Source organism: Heliangelus exortis, chromosome 29, assembly GCF_036169615.1.
Source record: "Heliangelus exortis chromosome 29, bHelExo1.hap1, whole genome shotgun sequence".
Classification (NCBI taxonomy): Eukaryota; Metazoa; Chordata; class Aves; order Apodiformes; family Trochilidae; genus Heliangelus; species Heliangelus exortis.
In genome coordinates, this window is record NC_092450.1 from 3124251 (window position 1) to 3150712 (window position 26462).

General features: G+C 43.2%; 1 protein-coding gene across 10 annotated transcripts in view; it reads left to right on the forward strand.

Annotated features, from left to right (window-relative positions):
- Positions 1-26462, forward strand: part of TANC2 (tetratricopeptide repeat, ankyrin repeat and coiled-coil containing 2) — a 193344-nt gene that overhangs the window by 96337 nt on the left and 70545 nt on the right. For all 10 annotated transcript variants that reach the window (XM_071728481.1, XM_071728485.1, XM_071728479.1 and 7 more), the window contains 3 exons: positions 8069-8217; positions 13375-13561; positions 24662-24925. In XM_071728481.1, coding sequence (XP_071584582.1) covers positions 8069-8217; positions 13375-13561; positions 24662-24925 — 600 coding nt within the window. The remainder of the gene's footprint in view (positions 1-8068; positions 8218-13374; positions 13562-24661; positions 24926-26462) is intronic.

Consider the following 26462-nt stretch of genomic DNA (forward strand, 5'->3'; position numbering starts at 1 on the left):
TTGGCATTATTAGAGCAGAATTTTTGGACATTTTTATGGCCCTGATGAGTTGACTGCCACCCACTTCAGAAAAAATAATCACTTGGAAGCCCAGCACAGTTTTGGCTGGGGGCCAGGTTGCAGGTAAAGCCTTGCTGGGAAGTATTGATCCCACCAACACATCTCCACATTCCTCCAGTGGTCTGTAACTCACTGCAGGGTCCAGAATTGTTTGGTTTGGTCTGAACTGGAGCATCCTTCCTCTGTCTCCTCCACTGGCCTCTTTTTTCTGAGTCACAGAGAGCACAGATTTTAGCAAATAATATGTGAAGGGAATATTTGTTCTTTTCTAGATTGTGAATCATAGGAAAAACCCCTCTGCCCCAATAAGAGTATAAGGAACCATCCTCAAACCTGTCTGGAACAAAAGGTCAGTTCAGAAAGCTAAAAAAAACCCCACAACCCAAACCACCAAAGAGCTTTATGTAGGAGTCAAGGACCTTTCATCAGTCAGTGGCTGATGAGAGGTTGCACCTTGAGAGCCAAGAGCATAGACCCATGGCCATGATCAGCTGAAATTTTAAGAGATGAAATGCCAAAGCTGTAAAGGAAGAAATAATTGTACCTCTGCTTTCCATCAGTGGGGAACTCACTGCCTTGGTCATGTTGTCCTTGAAGTGTTCAAGAACTGAGGAACCTTTTCAGGGATCTAAGGGTAATTGTGTTTTTAGGGAGTGTTCTGCTTGCCTAGGCTCCTCTTTATGATAGTTGTGGCCTTTTTATTTTTATTTTTTTAATATAAATGTATCTGTGCACTCAGTGTCCTTGCATTTCCCTTATCTCCTTTTGTTTGGCTCTTAAATGGCAGCTGAAACCCAGGAGAAGTCATCTCCAAATGTGCATGCAGAAAAGTTGTTGGTTTATTTTTATTATTAGTCTAAATTTGAATCATTTTATGATGGCAGTGAAATTACATTTACTGCCTATCTCTGGCCCAGTATGGTTTGTGATTAAAAATCACTCTGGTTTTAGCAGTCTACTTGAAGGAATATTAAAGGACATCAGGGGGGTGGTTGAATCACCATCCTTGGAGGTGTTAAAAGGATCTGGTGCTTAGAAACCTGGTTTGAACACTGGGCTTGGTTGAGTTGGGTTAATGCTTGGTAGAGTTGAGCTCATGGTTGGACTCAAATTGATTTTCAAGTTTTTTTCCAACCAGAAATTGTGATTTTTAGGGCTGGTTAGGGAGCTGCGTGATGACCAGTGCAGAGGAGAATTTCTTTTGTTGGGATTTCTTTTTAGAGGAGATGTCTGTGGAAGAGAAAAAGTGGAATTGATGGTGGGAATTTTTGCAGTTTCTTACAGAAATGATGGACTCAAGCAGCAGCCAGCACAGCAAACAGGGCTGGAGCAGCACGAGGGGACCAGGGCAAGTCAGAGCCAGGGTTTGAACACCCCCATCCTTCAGTGTTAGTTTTAGAGGCCTTTGATATCAGCAAACAAGGGAATATATTTATTTTGCCACTTGTCCCTGGTGACTGAAGTCAGAGGGACCATTTCCCATTGCTCTTACAGAACTACAAAGTATTGAAAGCCTCTGGAGTGTCAGGGGTGGCTTTTGTCCCTCCTTGGTTAAATTTATAAAAAATCTCTTCTTGATGTAAACAAGACTAATGAAAAAACCCCTTCCATTAATTCTGAGATTAGAGGGAGAGGCTGAAATGGTCAAGGGCATTTTCCAAATATAGCTCAAATGTATCCAGAATAATTTAAAGCAGATGTATGGAATGATGGGAGGGATTCAGGTCACATGGAGGGAGGGAAACTGTTAGATTAAACTCCACAGTTATGCAATTGCAGATCAAAACCAGCAATGGTATCACTTCATTCTGCTGTTCCATAGGTGCTCACTCTTAAAATTATTATTTTTTTTCTTTGTTAATTGAAGAAAAATTTTTTTTAAGCTAAATCAGTTTTGTATTCAGCCAAATTCTGTGCTGGGTGCCACTGATTGAACTGTTACCCACTTGTTCTTGGTTTAGACACTTGCTGGAATAGATTTCAGATGGGATGGAAATTGTATTTGGAGCCTGATTTTTTGGAAGTAAAAGAATAACCATTCTCTGGAGTAAAGGCACTTGTTAGTGTCTCCTGGGGCACTGCCCTACATCATTTATATGAGAGATTAGATGCTGGTAACTAGCAAACAAGTCACAGAATAAATCATACAGAAATTTCATTTGCTTGGAAGCAATTGCAGCTGAAATAGGTGGCAGGTTTCATTACAGGAATTGAAGAGGCAGAACAGAAGCAGTGTTTTAAAATCATGATGTTCAGAAACATTGTGTGTTTTGAATGCTTTCTTGAAAAGAGCAAACCTAACAACTGTGCTTACAAAATGCTGGGTTGATTCTAAAGGAAGTGCTGTGGACATTTATGAACTCCATCCATGCACATGATGTCAACAGAGGTGCTCAAAGAGTTGACCCCTTCAAAAATAGAAAGTATATGTAGGTAAGACATCTGAGAGGGCTGCTAGGAGCCAGCAAACTGCTCCTAAATGTCCTAAATCAGGTGAATTCCAGGGTGAATTGCAGAGATCTTCTGACGTGTTTAAAGTGGGTTGAAGGTTTTGAAGGGAAGGAGGCTGAGAGGGATGAGATTGCTTGGCAGTTCAGGTTATCATGTTCCTAATTTGCATTTTTGCAGTGCAGTAAAATAAAAAAAGATTGTCATTAACTTCAGAGGATGGCAGAAGTCACTGGAAAGTGTGGAGGTGTGCGTGGCACTGCTGAGAGCTGGTGTGGCTCCAGGAGCTCCATTCTTTCAAGCAGAAAAAAGAAAAAAGCTGTACTTTTTGAGCCTCAGGTATCTACATTCATTTTGAAGCTTCTAAATAACTTGAGTGTTGGGTTTAGTTATTTCTTATGATTAATTACTTAAGTGGAATATTTGAAAATTGTTCTGCTGCTGTCACATGGGTGAGGAGTTCTCAGGCAGGTCCATGGATGCTTTGTCTTCTCCTGCCCCCTCTACTCCTCTTCCCTTCACCCCTCCTGGTGTCCTTATTGCTCTGATCCATCCCATCCCACCTCCTGATCCATTGGGCCATTGATCCATCTCCTAGCCCAGCATTTCAGCCTCAGCAGACTGCTCTGTCCCCCAGGCCTTGGGCAACACAAGTTCTCCTTAGCAAAATGACCTCCTGGCTTTCCAGACCCCTGCTCCCATTAACCTTCTGCATGGCTCCATCTCCATTGATCCTCTGGGGCAGCTATTCCACTGGAATTCAAACCAGAAGCAAGATAAATAAGGAAAAAAAACCCCACAGTGTGCTCCTGAAGGGCTAGAGATGGAGAAATGAAATATTCTTCTGGTTTCAGAAGAATTAAGTCACACTTAGGTGGGATTTTTGATTTTTTAGGTTGTTTTTTTTTTCCATTACCCTAAAGATTGGACTTCTAAGGGAGCACTGGGAATCTGATGCCTGGTGCTGGTTTGGGAATCCCTTCCTTCCCTGTGGCTCAGTGCTGGGGAATGGGAAGCTCTTCCCCTGCTGATTTTTGCTTCTGTTTGTTCCACTTAGGCTCTGATTTACTGTTCCCAGCATTCCTCTGCTCTGATAGATCAGAATGCCAGAGAGCCTCAACACGTGGAGGGCTTTCATCCAAAAGGACAACCTGTTTCACATCTCTGTAGGAGCTTCTATTTATTTCTGTCACTCAGTGCTGCAGTCCCCTCTCTTCTGAAGATTAAGGATTACAAGAAAGAAGTGTCCCTTAGTACAGCTTTTTGCTGACTCTGCCTAAAATTCGTTTGCCTGTTTCATCCAGGCTTTTGTATATTATTCTTTTTCTTTCCCTTTCTAAAAGATAGCTTTAATTTATGTAGAGCTCACTACAAAAGAATCTGAATGTCTTAATTTTGAGTTCATTTGTTTTTCCAGTGCACAAGACTGGTTGTTTACATTTTCCTTAGCAAAAAAAAAAAAAAAAAATAAATAAAATAATCCCTCTCCTGCTTGGACAAATTACCTCTCCTTCCAAGCAGGCTGCAACTTTGAGACTAATCTGTCTCTGAGCTGTTCATGGATTTTTATTTATGTTATTAGAAATCAGCAATTCACTGCAATAAGTTTGTACTCTGGAGGCAATATCTGTGATGGAAGTCCTTGGATTGGTGGCAAACATGTCATAAATCTCTTTTGGTTCTGACTCTTGACTTCAGCACCTGAAGTGCTGACTCTGGGGTTGGAGAACTTTGTGCCTTGAAATGAAACACAGCAAGTTATAACTGGGGAAAAGTTGCTCCAGGAAATTCCTTTCTGCTAAGGAAAAGGCTTTTTACTAAAATTTAGAAAAGGTGTTTAGCACGTGGGGATCAGGAAATGCAACTCTGTCTGTGAAGTCAGCCTTATCAGAAACAATTCAGTCTTTGGCTGAAGTTGAACATGGGTGAGGTGAGTCCAGGATTTTTTGGGGTGCCCAACCTGAGGTGGCTCTGGCATTCCTGCCATGGCCATTTCACTGCAACAGGGCTTGTTGTTAAAAAGCTCTTGTTTCAACCCAAACAGGGCATCAGTGACTAAAGCAGCCAAGTAAAGCTGTCAGCTGGCATGAAAGGACAAGTGGAGTGGGCTGATGGCTGCAGGGAAGCTCACAGGAGATCTGGGAGGGTGAAGAGTGGGGTATGGTGAACCCTTCCTCTTGCTCTATGTGTGTCTATAAAATCACAAAGTGTCTGCCCCACGGATAAATAAGGACATAAAATTGCAGTCTAAACTATTCTTGAAATGGGATTGTTCAGCCTAGAAAAAAACCTGCAATGGGGAGAGCTCAGAGCATCTTCCAGTGCCTGAAGGGGCTCCAGGAAAGCTGGGAAGGGACTTGGGACAAGGGAATGGAAGGATGGGATGAGGGGGAAGAGTTTCCAGCTGCAAGAGGGGAAATGGAGAGGAGATCTTGGGGAGGGAGGGAGAAATTCTTTGGGGTGAGGGTGCTGAGCCCCTGGGTGCCCCCAGAAGCTGTGGCTGCCCCATCCCTGGCAGTGCTGAAGGTTGGATGGGGCTTGGAGCAGCCTGGGCTGGTGGGAGGTGTCCCTGCCCATGGCAGGGGGGGCACTGGGGGGCTTTAAGGTCCCTTCCAACCCAACCCAGTCTGGGACTCTATGAAATCCTCATGCACATGCAATGCTTTGGGGATTAAAGTTTCTTTATTCTTCCAAATTTCCAGCTCCTGGCACTGAACACTTTGCTCCAGCTTTTACTGTTCCTGGTCCCTGTGTCCCAGCTCAGCCCAGCAGCCCCAGTCCACAAACTGTGCTGGGATCTCAAAGCTGCTGATGGAGGTTGGGGTTGTGTGTGTGTGGCTGGGCAGCTTTTCCCCTGTTTCTGGATATCCTGGAGGTGACTGTCAGATGTGTGTGAGCTGCTGTAGTTTGTTGCAGCAGTTGTGTCAGAATAGCTAAAAATACCTTCAGCTGGTTCTGTTATCAACTGTGAGCTCAGATTTCCCTGGTCTGGCTCTAGGAACTGAAGTGTCTGTAAAATTTATCTTCAGCATCACCTGGAGAGCACACATTGTGAGGGTTAAAAAAAAAACAACAAAGCCATTTCTGGCTTTACATGGAATTTAGAAAGGTATTAAGTCTTACTGTCAACCTTGAAAGGCAAGTTACAGCTTCTTTCCATAATACCCATTCACAGGCACCTTGGAGCTCTTATGTCTCTTCTTTGGCACTCAGTTAAATGACTACACTCATTTTTAAAGACCTGGAGCCAAAGGAGGGACTAATCCAGTACAGCAGTGCTTTGCTTAAGTTGAAAAATACTTTGAAAGCCATTTAATAATAAAATAATGGATAGTTTGCCACTAAATATGTTGCTCTTGGAGCTCAGCTGCTTCTGCTGCAGCTCTGGTTACCTGGTGCCACCAGCAGCATCTCCCAGGTGAATTGGGGCTGTTAGCAAAGCAGGAAATGTCCTGTCTGTCTCCTGCATTCTTAAATGATGACCTGGGATAAGCTTTTAAGGTTCAGCTTTTTCATTTTGCTGAGCTGTGTAGGACAGCATGGGATGAGTATCACTTATATCATAGAGTCCCAGACTGGGTTGGGTTGGAAGGGACCTTAAAGCCCACCCAGTGCCACCCCTGCCATGGGCAGGGACACCTCCCACCAGCCCAGGGTGCTCCAAGCCCCATCCATCCTTCAGCACTGCCAGGGATGGGGCAGCCACAGCTTCTCTGGGCAAGCTGTTTGTGTGTGCTGAAGCCAGAAAAGGAAAATATTTAATAAACTTTTAACAATTAGAGAAAGAGCCATAGCCCAGCTACAGATATCTAGGATAAATTCCAAATGTCTTCTTTTTTTTTCAAGAAACAAATAACCTTGGAAATAAGAAGTCTATATAATTTTCATTTTATGTAAATGTATCTGTTCTGGATTTGACTCCCAGAGATATCCAAAGCCTGCAGATTGGGTGGGGATGGTCAGCAGTTCAGAAAATTGGGCCATCCATCTAAATTTGTCTCTACCTTAAATCCTATCTTATTCATGTCAGCATTGTCTAAAGCTGCACTATAGGGATGCAATAACTTCCAAGCCAGCTTCTCTCATCATACTACATAGTCCCTTTTCATAGCAGTGAAGTCACCACATGAGGAGAGCTCCAGATGCTCATCTCCCAAAGTTGGTGTTGTTTAGGAATGCAGAGATGGCTTCATGTGAGATGTTCCCCATCTGCAGCAGTGCAGGTGAGACACCAAAAAGGTGCTCAGAGCTTTGAGATGCTTGCCCTGAATAGGAACTTCTGGAAGCAGCTATGGCTTAAATTTTCAGAGATTGCATCCCAGATTCTGTGATCTGTGGCCTCAGCCAGAGTTATCAAAAAGCAGTATTTAATATCAAATCTTTTCACTGCAGTTTCAGGCTGAGTCCTGGAGCACCCTCGAGCCAGGACAGAGCTGGGAAATCAAGATTGGCTCTTTTCCAGCTTCTACATTATCAGATGAATAATTAACTGGAGACTAATTGCAAATCCTAATTAGTCTCCTACAACTGCACTAAGCACAATATTGCTTCAGTGTAACATGGAGAGAACTTGACCTTCAGGCTTTAATTCTGCCTCTGGAGTAAGCAGGGGAGAACTTGACTTTCAGAACCCAACTTAGCTTTGGGATACAAGAGTCAAAGATCTCAGATTTATTTTCTTTTACAAAGTATAAAAGGTAGGGAAATACTGATATCCATGCCTGGCAAGTGTGCTGTGCTTGCTGGAAGCCTGTCTGTGCTGTTCTTCATACAGATGCTGGAAAAAAATGAGGAAGAAATCAAGTTCTTGTTTTAAGCTATTTTACAAGCTCAAGGGGGAATTGGCAGAGGGACTTTGCTTTGTATCAAAGCCCATTCTGGGAGTGCCCAGGCAGGTTCAGTGTCTGGTTTCTACATATCTGTGAGTGTGTCAGAAGCAGCAGATGATGGTGGAAGGTGATTGTGGGATTTTCTGTCCTGTTCTTTACTGTTAAGTCCTTGATAGTGCAGGTTGGCTGCTTTGCCTCTTGTGGAAAGCTCTCAAACTGGCCCCTGGTTTCTCTGGGAGGATCTCAGAGGTAGTTTTTGGAGAAGAGGAAGGAAGGCTCTGCCTTCTCCATTGGTGTGGTCCAGGAGATCTCCTTCCCCAGGTGACTCTGAGACTTCTTGTCCAGAGAGAGCAAAATCACAGACTTGGGTGGAAAAAACCTTCAAGATCATGGAGTCCAACTGTTACCCTAACACTGACCAGACCTTAACTGAGCCCTTATCCCCAAGGAAAGATGTTTGCTTCTATGGGAGGTGCTGAATACAATAGAACACAAATACAATGAGGGGAGAAATAACATCAGACTTTAGAAGAACCCCAGACTGACAGCTGGAGCAATGCTTTGCCTCAAATTCATGATCAGCAGACAACGTTACCCCCCCCTTGAATAAACCCAACCCCCCAGATTCTGACAGAGAATCATAGACAGGGCAGTGATTTCTTGGTAAAACCACCCAGCCAGTAGCCAAGGGAAACAATTCCTCTCTGAATCTCTTATTTCTTCCTCTTTAGGTGATACTGAGCAGGAGCTGGGACCCCCTCCATCCGTCGATGAGGCTGCAAACACACTCATGACTCGCCTGGGCTTCCTCCTTGGAGAGAAAGTCACAGAGGTTCAGCCAGGGCCCCAGTACAGCATGGAGGTGCAGGATGAGAACCAGGTATGGCCCTTCCAGCCCTTCCTCCTCACCCAGCCCCAACCCCCTTGGTACTGAGTAACCAGCAGCGTGCCAGAGAGTGTTTTATTTTCTGATCTGGTGGTAGCTGAGAGGCTCGTAATGAAATAATTGTAGTGAGGTAAAAGGTTGGAGCTCTGGGGCTGAATCATCCTTCCAAGCAGTACGTGTCCCAGGGATCAGCTGCTGCCATCTGAAATAGCTTCTGGTGGTTTTTTGGTTTCTGCAAATGTTGGAGGGGGAGTGGGCAGCGTTTCTAATCAGATTATAGTGACCAAAATAATCTCTACTTCCGTGGCAAGATTGCACAAGTGTTTTAGCAGAGTTACATAAAGGCTTCCAGGTTCTCCAGGCAGGAAAGAGAAGTCTTCACAGCCTGATTTTACAGATAGTCACAGTTCTTGCTCATCTTTGCCAAACAAGGTGATTTTATGCTTAAAAACATACAGAAAGCAAATCATAAAACCTTTATTGTGATGGGGTTTGGCACCTCCCCTGTGACTGGCTGAAAAGGAAAATAGCAAAAAGCTCAGGGCTGCAATGTAGATTTCGTGGAAACTACCCAAGTTTCTCCCTCCTTCCCCTCAAACCTGGACAATAATCCCAATCCCAGCCATCTTGGTGAGATGAGACTGGTGCTAGAGGACAGGTTTTTAGGGCTTAATTTAGCCTGGTGTGTAGCAGAACAGCATGGAACTCAAAAAAAAGCCCACTTCTGATTCTCTCTCCTTTCATTCACTGCCTGACTCTGCACAAATCAGCTGTTCAGCACAAGAGAACTTGATTTAAGGTCAAAAAACCCCAAAACAACCAGGGTATGGGAAGTTACAGACAAAGAAGATGTTTCTGTACACTCAGGCTGAATGCCCAGTGTGGCCCTGATGGTACCAATGATGCTGTCCCAGTCTGTGCCACTTGGAAGGGAAGCTGGAGATGAGCCCAGGAGGGGGTCAGCACCCTGGGTCTGTCTGTCCCACTCTACAGATTTCACCCAGAAAGGTTTTTGATCTTCTCCATGGTCTAGAGTATGCTTGAGAGCCAAAAAACCCCAAGTTTTTGCCTTTAACACATCCATTAGGCTTTTAATGCTTTCATTCAATTTTTTATGTGAGTTGTGGTGGATTTGAAATGTACTTTACTATACATTATGCTAGAAAATGTACTTTTAACAGGCACCTATTTGAACTGTGTACTTCAAAGCCAAGCAGAGCTTTCTGCTATAAATGGCTCCTTTTGTTGTTGCCTTTTGACAAAAATTAAAATCCCATCTCTTCTCTAAAGCACAAGATGTCTTTGGAGACTAAATAAAAGAAAAATCTTAAGAGAAATAGCAGAGAGTTGTCCTCTAAAATAGATTGATATCTTGGGCTGTGTGCTAATTTTTGCATGAAAGTTTTACAGGGCCTTTGAATGCTGTTCATGTGGTGGTGAAGATAAAGAGAGGTTGGTTCCTCAATTACCAAGTTAATTTTTTTTCTTTCTTTGTGAGCATCTCCAGCTGTCAGCTCTTGCCTGCAATCACAAAATACTTAGGGCTGGAATGACCTCTGGAGGTCATCTCATCCTCAAAATTGGACCTTGCTGCTCAGGGCTTGTCCAGGCAGCTTTTGAACAGCTCCACAGATGGAGAATCAAGAGGCTCTCTGGGCAGGCTGTGCCAGGCCTTAATTTTTTTCTTTTCCCTGATGGAAAATTTCCTTCCTGCAGCCTGTGGCTTTAGTTCCTTGGCCTTTCCCTTTGCACTTCTGGGAAGAGCATGGCTGTGCCCCCTGCAGATAGTGGAAGACTCCAGCTTTTCCCTGGATAGAGTTTAACCACCTCTTTTCTGGGCTGAAGGAGCCCTCTCCATCACCATCTCCAGCCATGGAACAGCCTTGTCCTCTGCCTTTTCCATCTGCTTCTGGCTGTCTGAGGACAGGAGCCAGGCACAAATCCTGGTCAAGCTGCAGCAAATCTTCTGAATCCTTCTCCAGGTCTCCTTCCCAAACTGAATTTCTTCCTTTACCTGACTAAAAGGAATGCTGCAAATCTTATGGGATCTGCAAATTCTTCGTTCATCATTGATTGCTTGCAATCTAATTGAGACTTGGACTACCAGTTTGCACTTGAATTAAAAAGTGTGAAGTTTTCTAGGTTTTTAATGCCTTAATTTGCATGGCATAGGCAAAGAAAACCTTTGTATCCAAAGCTGGGACTTGGCTGCTGCTTGTTATTCTCACCATGCTTTGCCTTCTCAAGCGAGAAAATAATTATTTGTAATCTCACCAGTGCTTGAGCTGAAGTGAAGATAAGGAATGGAGGTGTTTGCACTAAAACTGTCCCAATACATGGGCACATTGTATTTTCATTCAGTTGCCTTATTTTCAGTCTGTCCAAGGATCTCTTCTCTAATCCAGATTGCTAGGAAATCGTGTGGTTTCTGTGCTGCCTCTTTCTTAATCACGTTTTCCTTAATGAGAGATCATAAGTGAGAGATCACAAATGCTGAAGAACAAATCCTGTTTCTTTTTTTTTAAAAAAAACCTGTTTTTTTAACTGTGCTGGCTGCCAGAGAAGCACAAAGGACAATGGGAGTGTGACAGAACAGTTTAATTTTTCAAAGCTTGGTGAAAATGTGACAGATGAAACAGCAGTGATAATAACACAGAACGTTCTGTCAATGGAAATTTATATTTAAAACTTGCACAGAGGAATCTTTTTTCTGTATCAATACAAAAATAAAATGTGTCAGTCAATGCTAAGTGATAACACCCTGTTACTTAGCAATTTCCAACTGCAAGGAGTTTGCTCTTAAGGAGCTGCACTGAGACAAATAAAAGAACTTATAAGAATATAATTTTTGGCATTTCATGAAACAATGGTGTCATCAGCTGAAGAGAAGATGACTGTACCATCCTTACACTGAATTCTGATCTGTTTTGAAGGGTAGTTTTTTCTGTGGTTTAGGGTCAGCAGATGTTATTTTGTTAGTACTGAGAGACATTTCAACAGTTGAAACCAGGCCACCAAAAAACCTCAGCCTGAAGAATTTAGAGTGGTTGTAATGCTTCATGTCTGAAAGATCTCAAATAGGAGCTATTTTAGATGGTGCATTATGAGACTAAAAGTACCTCTGGAGATTGTCCAATCCAATCTGCCCACTCCAAGTGGAGTCACCTCAGAGCAAGTGGCTCAGAATCATCTCTGGTTGGGTTCTGAACATCTCCTGTGTCAGATGTTCCACTATTTCAGTCATCATTGAGGTGTGGTCATCAGTGAGCACCCAGTGATGGTGATAATCCAGTATCTCCATCTTCTTCCTGTATCTTCTGTATCTTCATCTCCATCCCCAAAAGTCTGGGGCACCCAGACCTGGGTGCAGCACTCCAGGTTGTGGTCCCACTGGAGGTGAGCCAGGAGCAGTCATCACCAGCATTGCTCTTTCCAGAATGCTGCTGACCATATTTGTCTGAAACTCAAAGCCAATATTCCCTTAAACTTTATGCACTTGGTTGTCCTCTCAGGGAGCTGAAGGAATATTGGAAAAAGCTGATTTAAAAGCTTAGGTGTGGTGATGGAGCCAACTGACTGCAATAAATGGGAAGAGACAGTCCCACTGCAGTGGGCAGCAGGGTGAAAACAGCTGCTTGCTACACAGCAGCCATCCAAAAGAAGAGCCCTGTGTCAGGTTATGTTAAGAAAAACATAAACCTGAGTAATTTCAAGGGGAAAAAATCATGGAATCTTTCCACTGACTCCTGACGCAGAAGTAGTTTTTAATTTGGCCATTAGTATGAATGTGTTAGACTTGTGCAGAATTAAAAACAGATCTACAAAAAATCAGCCTGGGAGAGGAGACATCTGAAGAGATTGCAGTCTGAGGAGATGAAAAGGGTTTGTTGAGAGAGAAGATGTGAGACAGGAGATGTAACAAGTGCATGAAACCAGAATTTACTGGGAGTCAGAATTTATAGAGCCATCAGCTTGCCTGTGATTCCTAGAAGGCTGCTTGGGGAAAAAAAAGAAATGTGTTTGTAAGGCCCTGGAACATAAAAGAATGGAAAATAACAATAAGCAGGATCCACTGTGGCTCTGCAAATTGGATGGGGAGAGGAAAACCTTGGGCTGCTTATGAGTGCTTGAAAAGCCAACGTGGTGGCAGCTGCCTGGTTCACTGCTGGGGTGTTTTAGATGGATACCAGAGGGAGATTAAAATTATCATGGAAATACTCACATGGTTCATTTTCTACTGTGCTGCAATCTCTCTCTTTAATAGAAAAACCATGCCCCTGGAGCTGTCACATTACCACTCCATCCCTTGATGTGCTAATCCACCTTTGGGGTGCTCTGCACTTAGGATGGGTGCAGTCAGGCTGGGGTTGGGTGTCCTGCCCCCCTACCCAGGGATGCTCCATTTCACCTCAAACTGAGGTTGTTCCACTCTGAGAAAGGATTTTTTTTTTTTTTTTTATTTTTATTTTTATTTTTATTTTTATTTTTATTTTTTTTACAAGCCCCTGGGTGGGAAGGGGCTGTCTCAGCTCTAGATAAGGGACCTTGAGCTTCCTCTTCAGCCACCATTCATTTTCTTGAAAGGAGAAAACATTCACAGAGCAGAACAAAATCTGCAGCCCCGGGGAGGTTTCTGAGCAGCTGGAAAAGGCCCAGAGGCCTTTGTAGGGTTTCCTGGATTGGATTTTTCTCACTGTAAGTCCAGGTGAGCTCATGCCCTGTACTCACCACAGAATCTCCCTCACTGCATCACAATTATTGCGTTTTTTTAGCTTGATTTATTTATTTGTTTTTTTAAACTTTCTTTTCAATGTTAACAAACAGATCAAAGTAGGGGATCAGCCTTGTGGTAAATAGCACTTTATTTCTGTTTTCTGGGTGGTGAAGGTGGAAGCTGGAATCCTTTTTCAGGCCAGAAGCAGCAAAGAGGCCCAAGGGTCTCTTTCCCCTCGGACGTGGGACGGCATCAACGCTTTTGTTTGGAAGATAAAAGCCCCCCCTTTTTTTTTTTTCATTTTTTTTAAATTTTTTTTTTTTTTTTTATTTCATTTCTTTTATTTTTTTCTTTTTCCCCCTGAAGCTATGGAAAACCTTTCCCCCACCCCAGTTTACCAGGGTGAGTGATGTGTTTCCCCCTTCCCCTCCCCGCAGAGCTCGGCGGTCACGCAGCGCATCAGCCCCTGCTCCACCCTGACCAGCAGCACGGCCTCACCTCCTGCCAGCAGCCCCTGCTCCACGCTCCCTCCTGTCACCACCAACGTCACCACCAAGGACTGCACCTACGGGGCTGTCACCAGCCCCACCTCCACCCTGGAGAGCAGAGACAGTGGCATCATTGGTGAGTTGAGGTCTCCGTCGCTCCTGTCACTGGGTGCCAGCTCCTTGTGGGCACCACGGGGGATTTGCACCTCCCTGTGGAGCTGCAGACTGGGTTGGGCTGGAAGGGACCTTGAAGCTCATCCAGGGATACTTTCCACCAGCCTGGGTTGCTCCAAGCCTCATCCAGCCTGGATTTCAGCATTGCCAGGGATGGGGCAGCCACATGTTCTCCCCTGGGCCAGCACCCTCACACCAAAGAATTTCACCCTCAGAGTTCATCTCAGTCTCCCCTCTGGCAGTTTAAAGCCATTGCCCCATATCCTATCACTTATAAAAAATCCTTCAGCTTTCCTGGAGCCCCATCAGCTACCCTCCTAAGTTTCCATCTTCCATTTGTCATGGCTAAAACTGAGTTGGTGAAAATTGGGATGGAAAAGGTGGCTAAATTGTTTGATTGAAAGTTTTGAAACTTGTATAAATGCTGAAAGAGGAAGAGTTTAATCTTTCTCCTCCTCTGCTTGCATCTCATTATCACTATTTTGCTTCTTGCAATCTTTTTTCCCCAGTGTATTTTTGCCTTCTTTACTTTTAATGAAGTTGTTGGATGTTGATAGTGGTTGACAGCATCACATCCATAGTTCAAATACTGTTGGATTGTATTCTTATAAATATAAAATCTTGATTGCAACAAATTTCCAAATATTTCTGTGGCTGCTGTAGCAGGTTTTTCATTCCAGTGATCTCTGGGTTGCAAGTGTGAAGCATCCTGAGCAAATTACATACTTGGAATAATTTCTGTGGAATAACTGGAGAACAACAGGAGAACAGTAACATCTGGGTGACATCAGGCAGGATGGTCCTCTCTTGGTTGTCTTTGCCATTTTTTATATTGAGTATTTTTTTAGCTAAGAAGGTTTTAGTTTGCCAACAATTTACATAAAGCTTTAAAAAAAAAAAAAAAAAAGAAGAAAGGGAAGTTGATAATTTAGGGAGATGAGTTGTTCTGGTGATTAATATTTTGCTTGGTTGATCAGAAAAATCTGGGTTTAGCTCAGCTCCTGGATGCCACAGCAACCTTTGCAGAGCTTCTGCCTGGGTGATGTTAAAATGCAAATATTTTAAGCTATTCTGAGCTGCAGAGTGAAGTAGGTTAATGAATTCTGGGAAAAATCCTTGCAGCATCACATACCCTTCATTCTCTGCTCACAGTGTCCCAGGGTCAGAGCTTCAGCCCCACAGCAGGTCCTTGAAGCCTGGCTGGGCTGGAGGATCATGGTGAGTAAAAGTGGATGGTTGGTTCTGGATGAGCTGGGAATTGGGGCTTGAAGGAAGCCTGGAGTGCAGCAGCAGGATCTGCAGGATTTGCTTTCATGAGCTGCTCTCCCTAAGGAGATCTGGGGGTGTCAGCTGAGCCACGGTGTTGAGCTCATCTTGGGGTTGTTTAGCAGGTGCCAACAGGAAGGTGACAAAGCCAGAGGTTGCTGCAGTTTGGTTTCATCTGGATTTTCTTGTCCAGGTGGAAGCCAGAGGAGATCCAGTTGGTCTTTGTGACAGTCCTGTGTGTCACAGAAACATCTGCATGGTCCTGGTTGCTGATGTGATAAGGCATAAGATCTTCTTCCTCAGACTTTCTACCTTTTAGCCTTTTTTCAGTAGGTCTATAGTAATTGTCTGAAATATTTTTTTCCCCTCCTCCCAAGGACCAGTTCTCTCTCAGAGGTTCTTCTGTCAGGAACTTACATTTTCCCCATGGAGACTTTGGAAAATGAAAGAAGGTGACTTAGCCCAAGACTATGTTAATGTATCCCAGATGGAAAAGTCATGTAAAAATATGTTTATGTGGAGTAGGGGAAGCCCATTTCAAGGCTTTCAGGAAGCAAAGCTCTCTGCTAGTGTCCACACTGAAAAGGAAACCAGAGCCTCTTTCTCCCCTTCTTGTCTCCCCCTCCTTATTTTGCCAATAACATTTTCAACACCTTCTGCTTCTACAATTTGATAGGGGCTGGGCAGCCGTAACAAATCGTGGGGAAAAGACTCTTCTCAAGTTCATACTTCCCAGCAGTGAAAAGAATTGGGAAGTTTTCTCTCAGTCTGTTTTTTCTGCACCTCCTCTTGTCTCCTGCCAGCACGAGGGCAGTCGGAGCACGGGGCTGGTGGTTCCCAGCAGGAGATGGATGCACAGTTTGGTCATGAATGTCCTGACAGGATGCAAATTGGGTGTGCAGCAGTCTGAAAGGTGCACTCTGCAGGATGGCAATTCCCTGGAATTCTGTTCACCACGGAGCAGACAAATTGTTCAGTTGGAGGAAGCAAAGCCCACCTCGAGCTTTGCTCTCCCCACCTCAGCTCCTTTGTTTCTGGAGGGTCAGGCATCAGGTTTCCCTTTTTGGTTGCATTCCTCTTTTATTGGATACAGAGTTCTTGTGGGGATTTCTCCTGCTGGTGTTTGTTCTCTGCAAAGGTGGCTGTAGTGACATGGCTTTTGGTCTGAGCACTTCATGTGGTACCTTGAAAAGTATCAATCTATCTGAAGTCTGCTTGTCAAAACTAGTGATGTGTTCTTGACTGTTGGATGGGGAGAAAAAGAGTAAATATTTCTCTATGTGCTTTATTTTCCTTGGGCCACACTTCCTTCTGCTCCTCACAAATAAGTGATTTAAACTCTTAGCTCATTAGCTCCAAGAAAATGTGTTTTTATAATAGGCAACTTCAAGGATTTGGAGAAGATCTGTTGATCTTTGCTGCCCCTCAGTCCTGAGCTGCACTGAGCATCACCTCCAAATTTCACAATCATTAATCAGTATGGAATTTCATATTTTAAAAACACAAAATGCTTTCATTTGTGTCCCAGAAGGCTAACATGCTATTTGTACAATATTTGAGAATTAGCAAAGGACAAAAAACAGTTAAATCAAGGTGGGAAGCTGAAACATACACTGCATGCATAATTGCTTCTCTCCATGTGATTTTGCTTAACATAAAATGGTTTTGTCCATGCTTAGCTAATTTTAGATCTCTATTGCTAGACACAGCAATGATTTGTCCAAGTTAGGTCAGAGTGTGGCTCATTAGGCTCTGAATTAACTGCAATAGGAGCCCTGCTGTCCACTGGGGTGGATAGAGTGAGCATTGTGGTGTTTTAATCTGGATATAAAGACCAGATTTCAAGCAGGCAGGTTTTCTGGGCTGGCTTGTCCTCTTGGAGTTATTCCTGTCCATTTATGTGTCACCTCTTACATAATTTCAATTATCAGAGAACAAGTGTGTCACATCTCTAACCTGCTCAGCACAGGGACTGTTTCATGCTTAGTGAACACTTCAATAAATGCATCACTTGGCTTAGAACAGACTAAGACATTTTGGATCCTTTGCAGTTTTTAGATCCCTGACAGTAAAGGGAAGTTCAGTTTGTGTATGTTGAAAAGGTAACAAAAATGTGATAAGGTCCTGATCTTCAAATTCAGGCAAAGAAAAGAAATGGGGAGAGAGGGAGGAGGAGGAGGACAGAGAAAAGGTGAGCCAGGAGGAGAGAGAGGAGCAAGTCAGCCCTTTCTCCTGGAAGCCACTAAATCCTTTTCATGTACAACAGAATGGTTGGTGAAAATGCTGACCTGACTTTAACCTCTGAATAGCTGCCAGGATTTTTTTGGCTCTCACTATGTAAAAGCAGCCAACTGTTAATGTTCAGGATCTGCTACTGAAAAGAAAACTGGTCAAAGAATCACGTGCAGCTGTGGGGGAACTTTGTACTTCACATCCCCACAGAAGAGGACTGTAAAGTTTTTGCTGCTTGAGTGGAGCAGAATATAAGAAAAACTCCAGCAGTCTTATGCAAGCCTGTAAAATCAACCAGCAAACATTTCTTGCAGGGAATGTGAAGCTTCCCCAAGTGCTTGTGGTGTTTGAGCAGCAGTTGATGTCACTCAGCAGCCCTTTCCCCAGGGTCTGAAAGGAATGGCTGTTCCCACATCCAATCTTCCTGAAGAAGGGCTGTGATTTACTCCAGCATGAAACGGGGCCATGCTGCCTCGTGGTGCAAAGTCCTGTGATGATCTGCACTGCTTGCTGGTTGGGGGGATCATCCTGAGCAAGGAAACAGGTATGATGGTAAAGCAGCTTACAGGGAAGGCAGTGAGCTGGAAAATCCTCTTGCACCACTGCTGCAGAAATCTCTATTGGTCTAATACCATGTGGACCAGTTGCCTTCACTTAGATTTTGTGAATTTTTACACTGAAGAATGACATGCAAAGGACCCCTGTTCTCCACTGGAGGCCCAGGGCATGCAGCTTTTTTCACTTTGGGTGTTGTATTTTTTTATTATTATTATTATTATTTTTATTTTTTTTTAGGGTTCTTTATTTTTAGTGTTTTTTGGTTTTAGGGTTTTTGGTTTTTTTCACTCTGACTCCTGAGCTTTCATCCAGTTGCTGCTTTCTCCAGATTTATGTGTTTGTGGGTTAAAAATAGGTTTGCTAATAAATTCATCCAGAGTGTGTGCTAAGCAGAATAGATGCTGCTGACAATAAAACAAGATTTGTTTGCAAGTTTAACTGCTTTGAGAAGGGAACAAAGAGCAGCTCAAAAGGCACATCAAGATAAATTTAATTCAGGTTAAATATTTTTGTGATCTTACAGCTAAAGCATTTGAATTCTGACATTCTCATAAGTGTTATGAAATGCTCTGTTAATAATGAATAAGATTTCCAAGAATTACAGATCTTTCTTTGTGTGGAGCCAGCTTCCATTTGGGCTCATTCCCCAGAGGAGGAGCTCCCTGAAAAATGTCTGATAGTGATGAGCAATGAGCTTTTGTTCACTAATGCATCTGCATATTGCAGGTGATGGAGCTGACAGTTCAGGAGGTGAAAAGGGAGGTTATTCATCAGCTCTTGAGCAGAATCAGTGTGGTCTCAGAACCCTGACCATGGGAAGCACAGAAGGACACCATCTCTGAATCCTGATCCTGTTCTTTTTCCATTTCATTAAAAGGACAAATTAAGCAGAAAGCAGAGGCAAGTGTGCACATGGGACATGATTGATGGCTGAGAAACCATGAGATGATGATATGACAGTTCTGCCTTCCCCTTGTTAAGCCACTGAGGCATCAAGGTTGGGTTTGACACCAAAATGTGGCCCTTAAATACTGAATAAGTTCAGCTACAGGTGTTTGTTATGTTACAGGGAAAAAAAAACAGCAAGAAGTGTGTTTACAGCTAAGGAAGCAGCATCTGTTTGGCATCTGAGCTCCCTGGAAACCTTGGGGCCAACATTTGTTATTTTTGGGTGTGTCCTTCTGTGACTGAATTGGTGAAGGTTTATGTAGATGAGGTGAAAAAATTTCATCTTACTCCTTGCCAGCTGGTCCTGGGACATCTCTAGTGTGGAAAAGCAAAGTGTGTGGTGTCTGTGACTGGAGATGAGTGAGGGTAACTTGCAGAGTTGGCAGAAAGGTTTTTAGTACCTCATTTTAGAGCAATATACAAAGTTTGCTGCTTTGCTGCCATTATTTCTTTTAAGCAACAAATTCTTTATTTTATTCTATGGAATGGTTTGGGTTGGAAGGAACCTTTCAGGGTCATCTAGTCCATCCTATTGGAGACATTATAAATCTTTACATGTAATTAATGTTACAGCTGTTGGTCATCATAAAGTGGTAACTTTGGAAACTGCTTTCTTCTGCATTTTTATCTGAAAGGTGAACAGAAAGGTTGATGTTTTCCAGGCATGATCTTGGCCTCAGGGAGAATTGGATGGCATGGTAAAAATCCCCTTGACTCTAGACAAGTAGAATTGAAAGCCTGATGCTCCAGGGCATAGACCAGCTCCAACTAAATGAGAAATATTTGCTATCTTGTAAAAACATGAAACTCTTGGAGAAGAGAAACACTGTCCTGGGTGACACCTATGGTGCTACCTTGGATGAACTGCTGCTGGGATACAGTTCTGCTTCTTTTTTTTCCCCCAAAGAAAGAAAAATATTTCAAACCATGTTATTTGCAAAAAGTTCTAAGGAAAGCAATTCACCAAGGGAAATGAGCCAAGACTGAAAATGAAAGCTTGACGTAGGCAAGTTCCCTGCCAAGGAAAATGAATGCAGAAATCCTGAACACTTAAAAGCAAGGTAGGATTGTAAATGACTCCAGCATCTCTCAGCCTGTCCCTTCTGGCATCAAAGTCCACGTGTCTTCAAAGAAGCTGGTGCAGGTAGTGCTGGGACAGTGGGGTGGAAATCCTGTGGGAAGAGGTGGGGCAAATCCTCAGGGAAAGGAATGGAAGGAGTTGGGAATGGCGCCGTGCTGCCGGGCTCCTCTCCTTCCAGGGTCTTTCCAAGTTATTATTCATTAATGTGTTTTACAGCACTCAGAGGTTTCAGATGCCTCAGATTCTGTCTCTGTTGATATTAAATAGTGTGAGACTGTGTGCCAGCTGAGACTTGAGCTACATATATATATATATATATATATAAAACCCCATATATATGTGTGTATATATGTGTATATATACAGACACACATCTATATTTATATACAGATGGTATTACCACAGTGCTATGGAGAACTTCAGCTGTTTCTTGCCTGCCTGTCAGGTTTCACATGTTCAGGGTGTGACTTACAGGGCTGCCCCCATCCTACCCCATCCTGCAGTAATCCTTTCCATTCCTCCAGGAGACAGCAAGGTCTCTTCTGCTCCCAACACCATGTGCCATGGTCTGTGTGATGGAGCAGGGCTCAGGCACTGTAATGCTCTGCTTTTTTTTCACCAGGTTTATTCTTTCTCATTGGATCCAGAGCCTTGTGTAAGTGCAGGGTCTCTCATGGCATCTTTGCAGCCCTTCTTGCATCCCTCTGGTTGTAGCATCCCCAGCCTAACGTGTCCCATCATGACCTGGTGTGCTGGGTGTCACCTCTGGGAGACTCAGGGTTGAAAGATCTGCCCCTCAGGAGATGGTTTAAGGCAAAAATTCTGCTCATTGTTGGGTTTGAGATCCATCAGTTTATCTTTTCCCAAATTTAGACATGCTACCTCTTAAGAGGTTGCATTCTTTTAAGCTTTTTGGTTAAATAGGTTTCCCTTGGGCTTAAAAATCACAAAAGCCTTTTGGTTGAAAAAGACCTTTAGATGATTGAGTCCAAGCCTCCTGCCATGGGCAGGGACATCTTTCCCTAGACAGAGTTGCTCCAACCTGATCTTGAACACTGCCAGGGATGAGGCATCCAGAGCTTTTTTGGGCAACAGATGTCTCACCACCCTCATTGTCTCACCACGAGACCCCCAAGAAATGTTGTGGCATTTGTTTAGTTTCTAAACCTTGTATTAAGAAATCATTAATTCTGTTAACTCCATGGTGCTTTTCTAGTTTCCCACAGCAGGGATGCTCAGGGACAGGGGTTCTCCTCCCAAGGCTGTGACCCTCCCCTCATCCTGTGTCTTGTGAGCTGAGATATTCCCAGGGATGAGAACCTGGGATTGTGACCTGTGGGTGAAGCCAAGTCCAGGAGTGTTCCTGCAGCTCCTTTTAGCACTGATACAGTTTAAACAATGGGATGTGGAGTTGGGGTCTCTGGGAACTTCCCAGCACTGGGACCTCCTTCCTGCAGGCCATGGGCTGGCTTAGCCAGAGTCATGGTTCTGAATTCCAGAGAGGAGGAACACTAAATATTCATTTTGTGGGTTTAGATGCTCAATCTAACCAAAGCAGGAACTTCAGCAGGAATCTTCAGAGTCAATTTTTAGGATAATTTGAAATTCTGATGCTCTCCCATATTTTATGCATACACAAATCTGCTCCCTGAGGGGCAGCAATGCTGTCATGGTGGTGTGCAGCTGCTGGTGCCCCTTCCAACCAACTTCTCTGCATCTGGATTAAGACCCAGAATATTTTTAACATCAGTTAGATCTATTAATCATGCATCAGGAGTCCTCTTGTGACTGCTGGGAGGATTCATCCTCAGGGTGGGTCTTCATTCCCCACACAACCTCTGGAAAGATTATTGCTGTAGGGCACAGTTAATCCCCTGGCACAGGAGATGGACTCTCACACCCCAACCCCAGGAGCACAGACCCTGTCCTAGAATACCCTCAGCAGCTCTGGGAAGTTGAGGATGTGAATATGGCAAACTTGCAGAAATACTATTTTGCAGATTTCCTTCTGGGTGCAGGTTATTGGTGGGCTTGATCCTGTTGGGGACTGAGATGAAGTTTTTTGTGTGTGATGGAATGGAATGGAATTAGAATGGGAATGAGAATTAGAATGAGAATGAATTAGAATGAAGTCAGAGTTAAAAAAGATTTTTTTTCTTCTATTGGAAGGCACCTGTAGGTGACCATCTACTCCAGCTACTTGACCAGTTTTTTGCTGACCAAATCTTTGCACTTTCTCTGTGTCCAAGTGTCACCAACTTCTTAGCCCTGAGCATCACACTGCATCAGCTTCACTTGGTGCAGGAAATGTTGATTTTCTGAAGTTAACCACTGCTCTCACAGATGTTGGCTCTGGAGTTGTCATTTCTGAGCAGCATTCTGGGTCCCCAGGCTCCCAGGAGAGGTGCTCTGCATGTCAGTTTGTGTTGCTGGCCTTATGCTTCTGCCTTTTAAATAAAGTCAAAATTGGTTTGGTTTAAAATAGCTCAGAGAAGAGATTAAATCCATAGAGCAATTGCTTCCTGCCTGTGTAGCAGTACTTACATCATCCAGAGCTGTTCAGAAGGTAAATTAATCCACAGGGAACAATCCTAAATACCTGATTCAATGAAGAGTTTGCACATAAAACAACTTTAGTGTAAAACAGTGAAAATTATGCTTAAAATGAACACAAATTGACAATTAGAAAGGACACCAGCAAGATTTATTAGCTCTTTTTTGTTGTTGTTGCTTCATTTAGAGAAAACTTATTTTGACACTTAGTTATTTGGGTTTTCCTCAGTTTGATGTATTGGAAGATGACTGATTTCAGCTGCTGATGTGTTTCTGCAGAGACTAATTAGCCACATACAGTTTTTTTTAAATTAATGGAATTTTTTTTATCTGTAAACAGACAACCTAGCATGCCAGGAACTGGAACCAGACTTTGAAATGGAGACTTTCTAGCAAACTCTTTCAAACATATTTCTCCATATTAAACAATTGGAGGGAGCAAGAGAAATCTGTGAACATCTGTTTCTTGTTTGTAACTTATTTTCTTATGCTGAAGTGTAAATGTGTTCACCTGACAGCAAACCTATGTTTAAATGCCAGCAAGCAAATGAAAGTTCTTAGCAGTTGTGTGCATTGGTTTTAAATTTCCAAATATGTGACAAACAACTACATTTTTGAGCACTTGATGAAATATGAAGATGCTGATCCCCCTGCATAGACAAGAAACCAAATACTGGGAAATAAAACACTAGAAATAAAAGGTTGAAGTTGCACGGAGTCCATTGGGGTGGATAAAGAACAGGCACAGTAAGAATTACAGCTCTTGCTTATTTTTTTTGGTGACTTCAGATGTAAGCAGTTAATTCTGGTTCCTATTATAATGTCATTTAACACATGAGATTAAGCCAGATGAGTCCCTGGACTTTGAAGGTTCATTGTTTTGCACTGAGGATAGAGTCCAGCAGTCTTCTTGGCACCTTGGTGAGGAGCCCCTGGCTTGAAAGTGTCATCACTTTTGTATTTTGTCAGCCCTAGATGGGTATTTCTGAGCATTTTAATCAAATGTTAGGCAGTGAAATCATTCCTGTGCTCAGGAATAAAGGACTGGCTAGAATCTGGAGTTCTCTGCTTCTGGGTGATTAAACTCCATCCTCCTCCAGGTGCTTTTTGGCTGGAATTTCTTTTCTAGGCTACTTTGAAAAATGACGTAGAAAAAGTTTTAGCTTAAAAGCAGATGAGTCTGTGGAGTAATTTACTGTTTGCCTTTAATCAATATAAAAATGAGTGTTTTGCTGGCTGCTGCTGAGGCAGCATCTCCCCAGGCTCACGGGCTGGCTCTAGGCAGGTGAGGAGGAAGAAGGTGTCCCTGAGGAGGGGTGACACTGGGATCCACATGGTGTGTCCAGGGACACAGAAAATCTGGACTGGGAAAGGTGTTTTCCACAGCAAAGGGAAATCATGGATTTGGATGGATTTAGCAAGAAGAGCTGCAAGCACAGGGTATGTCTGGGGCTTTGGAATATTCAGGGTGGAGCTGAATTTCAGGGTTGTGAAGAGCAGTGGGAGTGGGACGAGCAGTGATGGGAGGATCATACACTCTGGTTTGTCATTTATTTTAGTTTAATTTTTTATTTCTTCTTTGTTTCTTTCTTTCCCCCTCAGTTAAGGAGCAGGCAAGTTAGTCACACTCAGATAAGCTGGTGTGGGCACTGTGACCTTCTCTCAGTACCTAGGAGGTCTGATTATGACCTGGAATGAATACGTGGGAGACCAAAGATGAAAGGAAAGGCAGCAGCCAGGGGATAACTGCACCAGGATCCAGAAGAGAAAATACCAGCAGGGAGAAGATGTTAGTGGTGTGGATCAGGAGAGTATTGTCATTCCCCAGTGTGAAAGTCAATATAGCAACAATCCTGATCTGTAAAATGAAATAATGGATGGGAAAATGGGGGGATTACAGTCAGAGCTTCATAAGAACCTGCTGTCAATCAAATGAAATCTTGAGTTCAGTTTCTGAACCAAACTAATCCCTGGGAGCTGGTTGCTCCAGCAAGGCAGGCAGGAGCTTTCTGGCTTTTCAGTGTCTGCAAGTGCAAAGGTATCAACTGCAAGCATCCCCTGACATGGTTGTAATGATGATGCAAATTCAGAGATGTGAGGAGCACTGATAATGGTTTTTTCTTCAATAATTCCTTCTCTCCCTGGAACTGCATATTCCAACGCAACGCTGCACTTAATTTTTAATGCTCTTTGTAGCTACAAATGACTCTTAACAGTAGAACATTGCAGCCTGAATGGTCTTTGGGAAGTAGTAAGCAGAAACAGCATCATGAAACTCAATTCCATAATCTCTGATTGATGTCAGTGTGGAAAATCTGATGAATATAATTTCTGGCACTCTGGTTGCAGAAGGCAGTGTGGAGCAGTGTGTGTGAAAGCTGTTCTGCTTTGTTACTCATTGTGTCTCTGGTTTCTTCCTCCCAAGCTACTCTGACAAGCTACTCAGAAAATGTGGAACGCACTAAATATGGAGGGGAAAGCAGCAAAGAACTTGGATCTGGAGGAAACCTGAAACCTTGGCAGTCCCAAAAATCCAGCATGGACTCCTGCTTATACCGTGTGGATGAGAACATGACAGCTTCCACCTACAGCCTGAACAAAATCCCAGAGAGGAACCTGGAGACTGTCTTGTCCCAGTCAGTGCAGTCTATTCCTCTTTACCTTATGCCACGGCCAAACTCAGTAGCAGGTAAGAAATCAACATTTTTGCCTTTGGCTCAGAGCAAGACACAGAATCCAATGAGAAATTTGTCATCATCATTATTAAGCGTGAAAAAAAAAAAAAGTATTTAATTTAATTGTTACTAAATGGAAAATTCCTGTGAGGAAAACTGGTTCTGGTGATGTCTCATGGCTGTTTCAGCAGTCTGTGGTCCCTTTTTCACAAAGTTGTGCAGCTGTAAGATTTTTGGAGAATATTATTTTTTTTAAAAAAAAAAGGTCTCTGCTATCACTACAGTGTAAATAATCTTGGGTTTAAATACCCCAGAATTTAAGACATGGCAGCCTCTTCTTTTTTTTCCAAGGATTCATTGCAAATAAAATCCAATGTATGATCTTCTCTGAAGATCTCCAGAACTTTGGAGTGAGGAAAATTGCATTGCCTTCTGTCTGCAGGGCAGTTGCTATGGATCCCACCTCTCCTGCTGGATTTGTCCTGGTGTCTCAACCTGCACGTGTGCGGGTGCTGGTTTGGTTTTGGCAGCATCTGGGCTTTGCTGTGACCTAAAGTTTTTATTTTGGCAAAGTGTCAACATTTTCTTCCATTTTATTTCAATTCTGCTGTTTGAAAGAATCCTAAATGATGCTCTGACAGATCTTATTGATGTCTTTTAGCAGCCTGCTCAGCTTCCCCCTGGAGTTGATAACAGCAGGATGGAAACAAGAGAGGGGATTAAAAATTTTCAAGCTTTACTGAAAAGCTGCTTGCCAGGAATTATTCTCCTTTGCTGCCCCATATTTCTTTCTTGCTGGGTAACTTTTGTGGGGTTAAATGTTCTGCTGAGGTGGTCTGTCTGTATAGATGCATGGGGAAATAGTCCTTGCCTTTTGTAGAATCCCTGCAGGATTCTCTGGCTGCTTGGCAGCACTGATGCTGCTCCAGAAAATCCAGATTGCACAGAGCCCAGGATGTGTCTGTTAAACCAGCAGCTCTTGGCAACCCAGGCTGCATTGCATAACTAGATTAAGTTTCCTTTTTAATCCCTCTTTGGACAGTCACAGCCCTAAAAATGAGGCAGAAAGGAGATTTTATAGATGCTAAAATCTGGGCATGGAGGAACAACCCCATGTGCTACTTGTGTCTGAAAGAGAAAAAACCTGGGAGTGTGGAAAGGAAAGAGGGGATGGGAAAAAAAAGGGGAAACCCCTCTTGTATAGCCCCATTTCTTCAGCTTCATTTCTTATAAATAATGCTGCAGAAGCACCTTCAAAAGCAAACAGGGCAGGCCAGGGACCCTCAGTTGAAATACACACATGTACTGGTGTAATTCACCTTGAAAGTTGTTGGGTTCCTTGATGAATTTAGTTACCGAGCTAACATTTCTCTTGCACTTTTTTTTCCCTCAGTTTGGTGGAGCTAAATATTACTTCAGCATTTTTTTAGTTCTCTCTGCCTGGAATTCCAAGGGCTTTTTTAGAATCTCAAGATTTTCTAATACATTTTCTACATTGTACTGGTTCTGCCATTTTATTTCTAAAGTCCCTATCAATTCATAGAGAGAAGT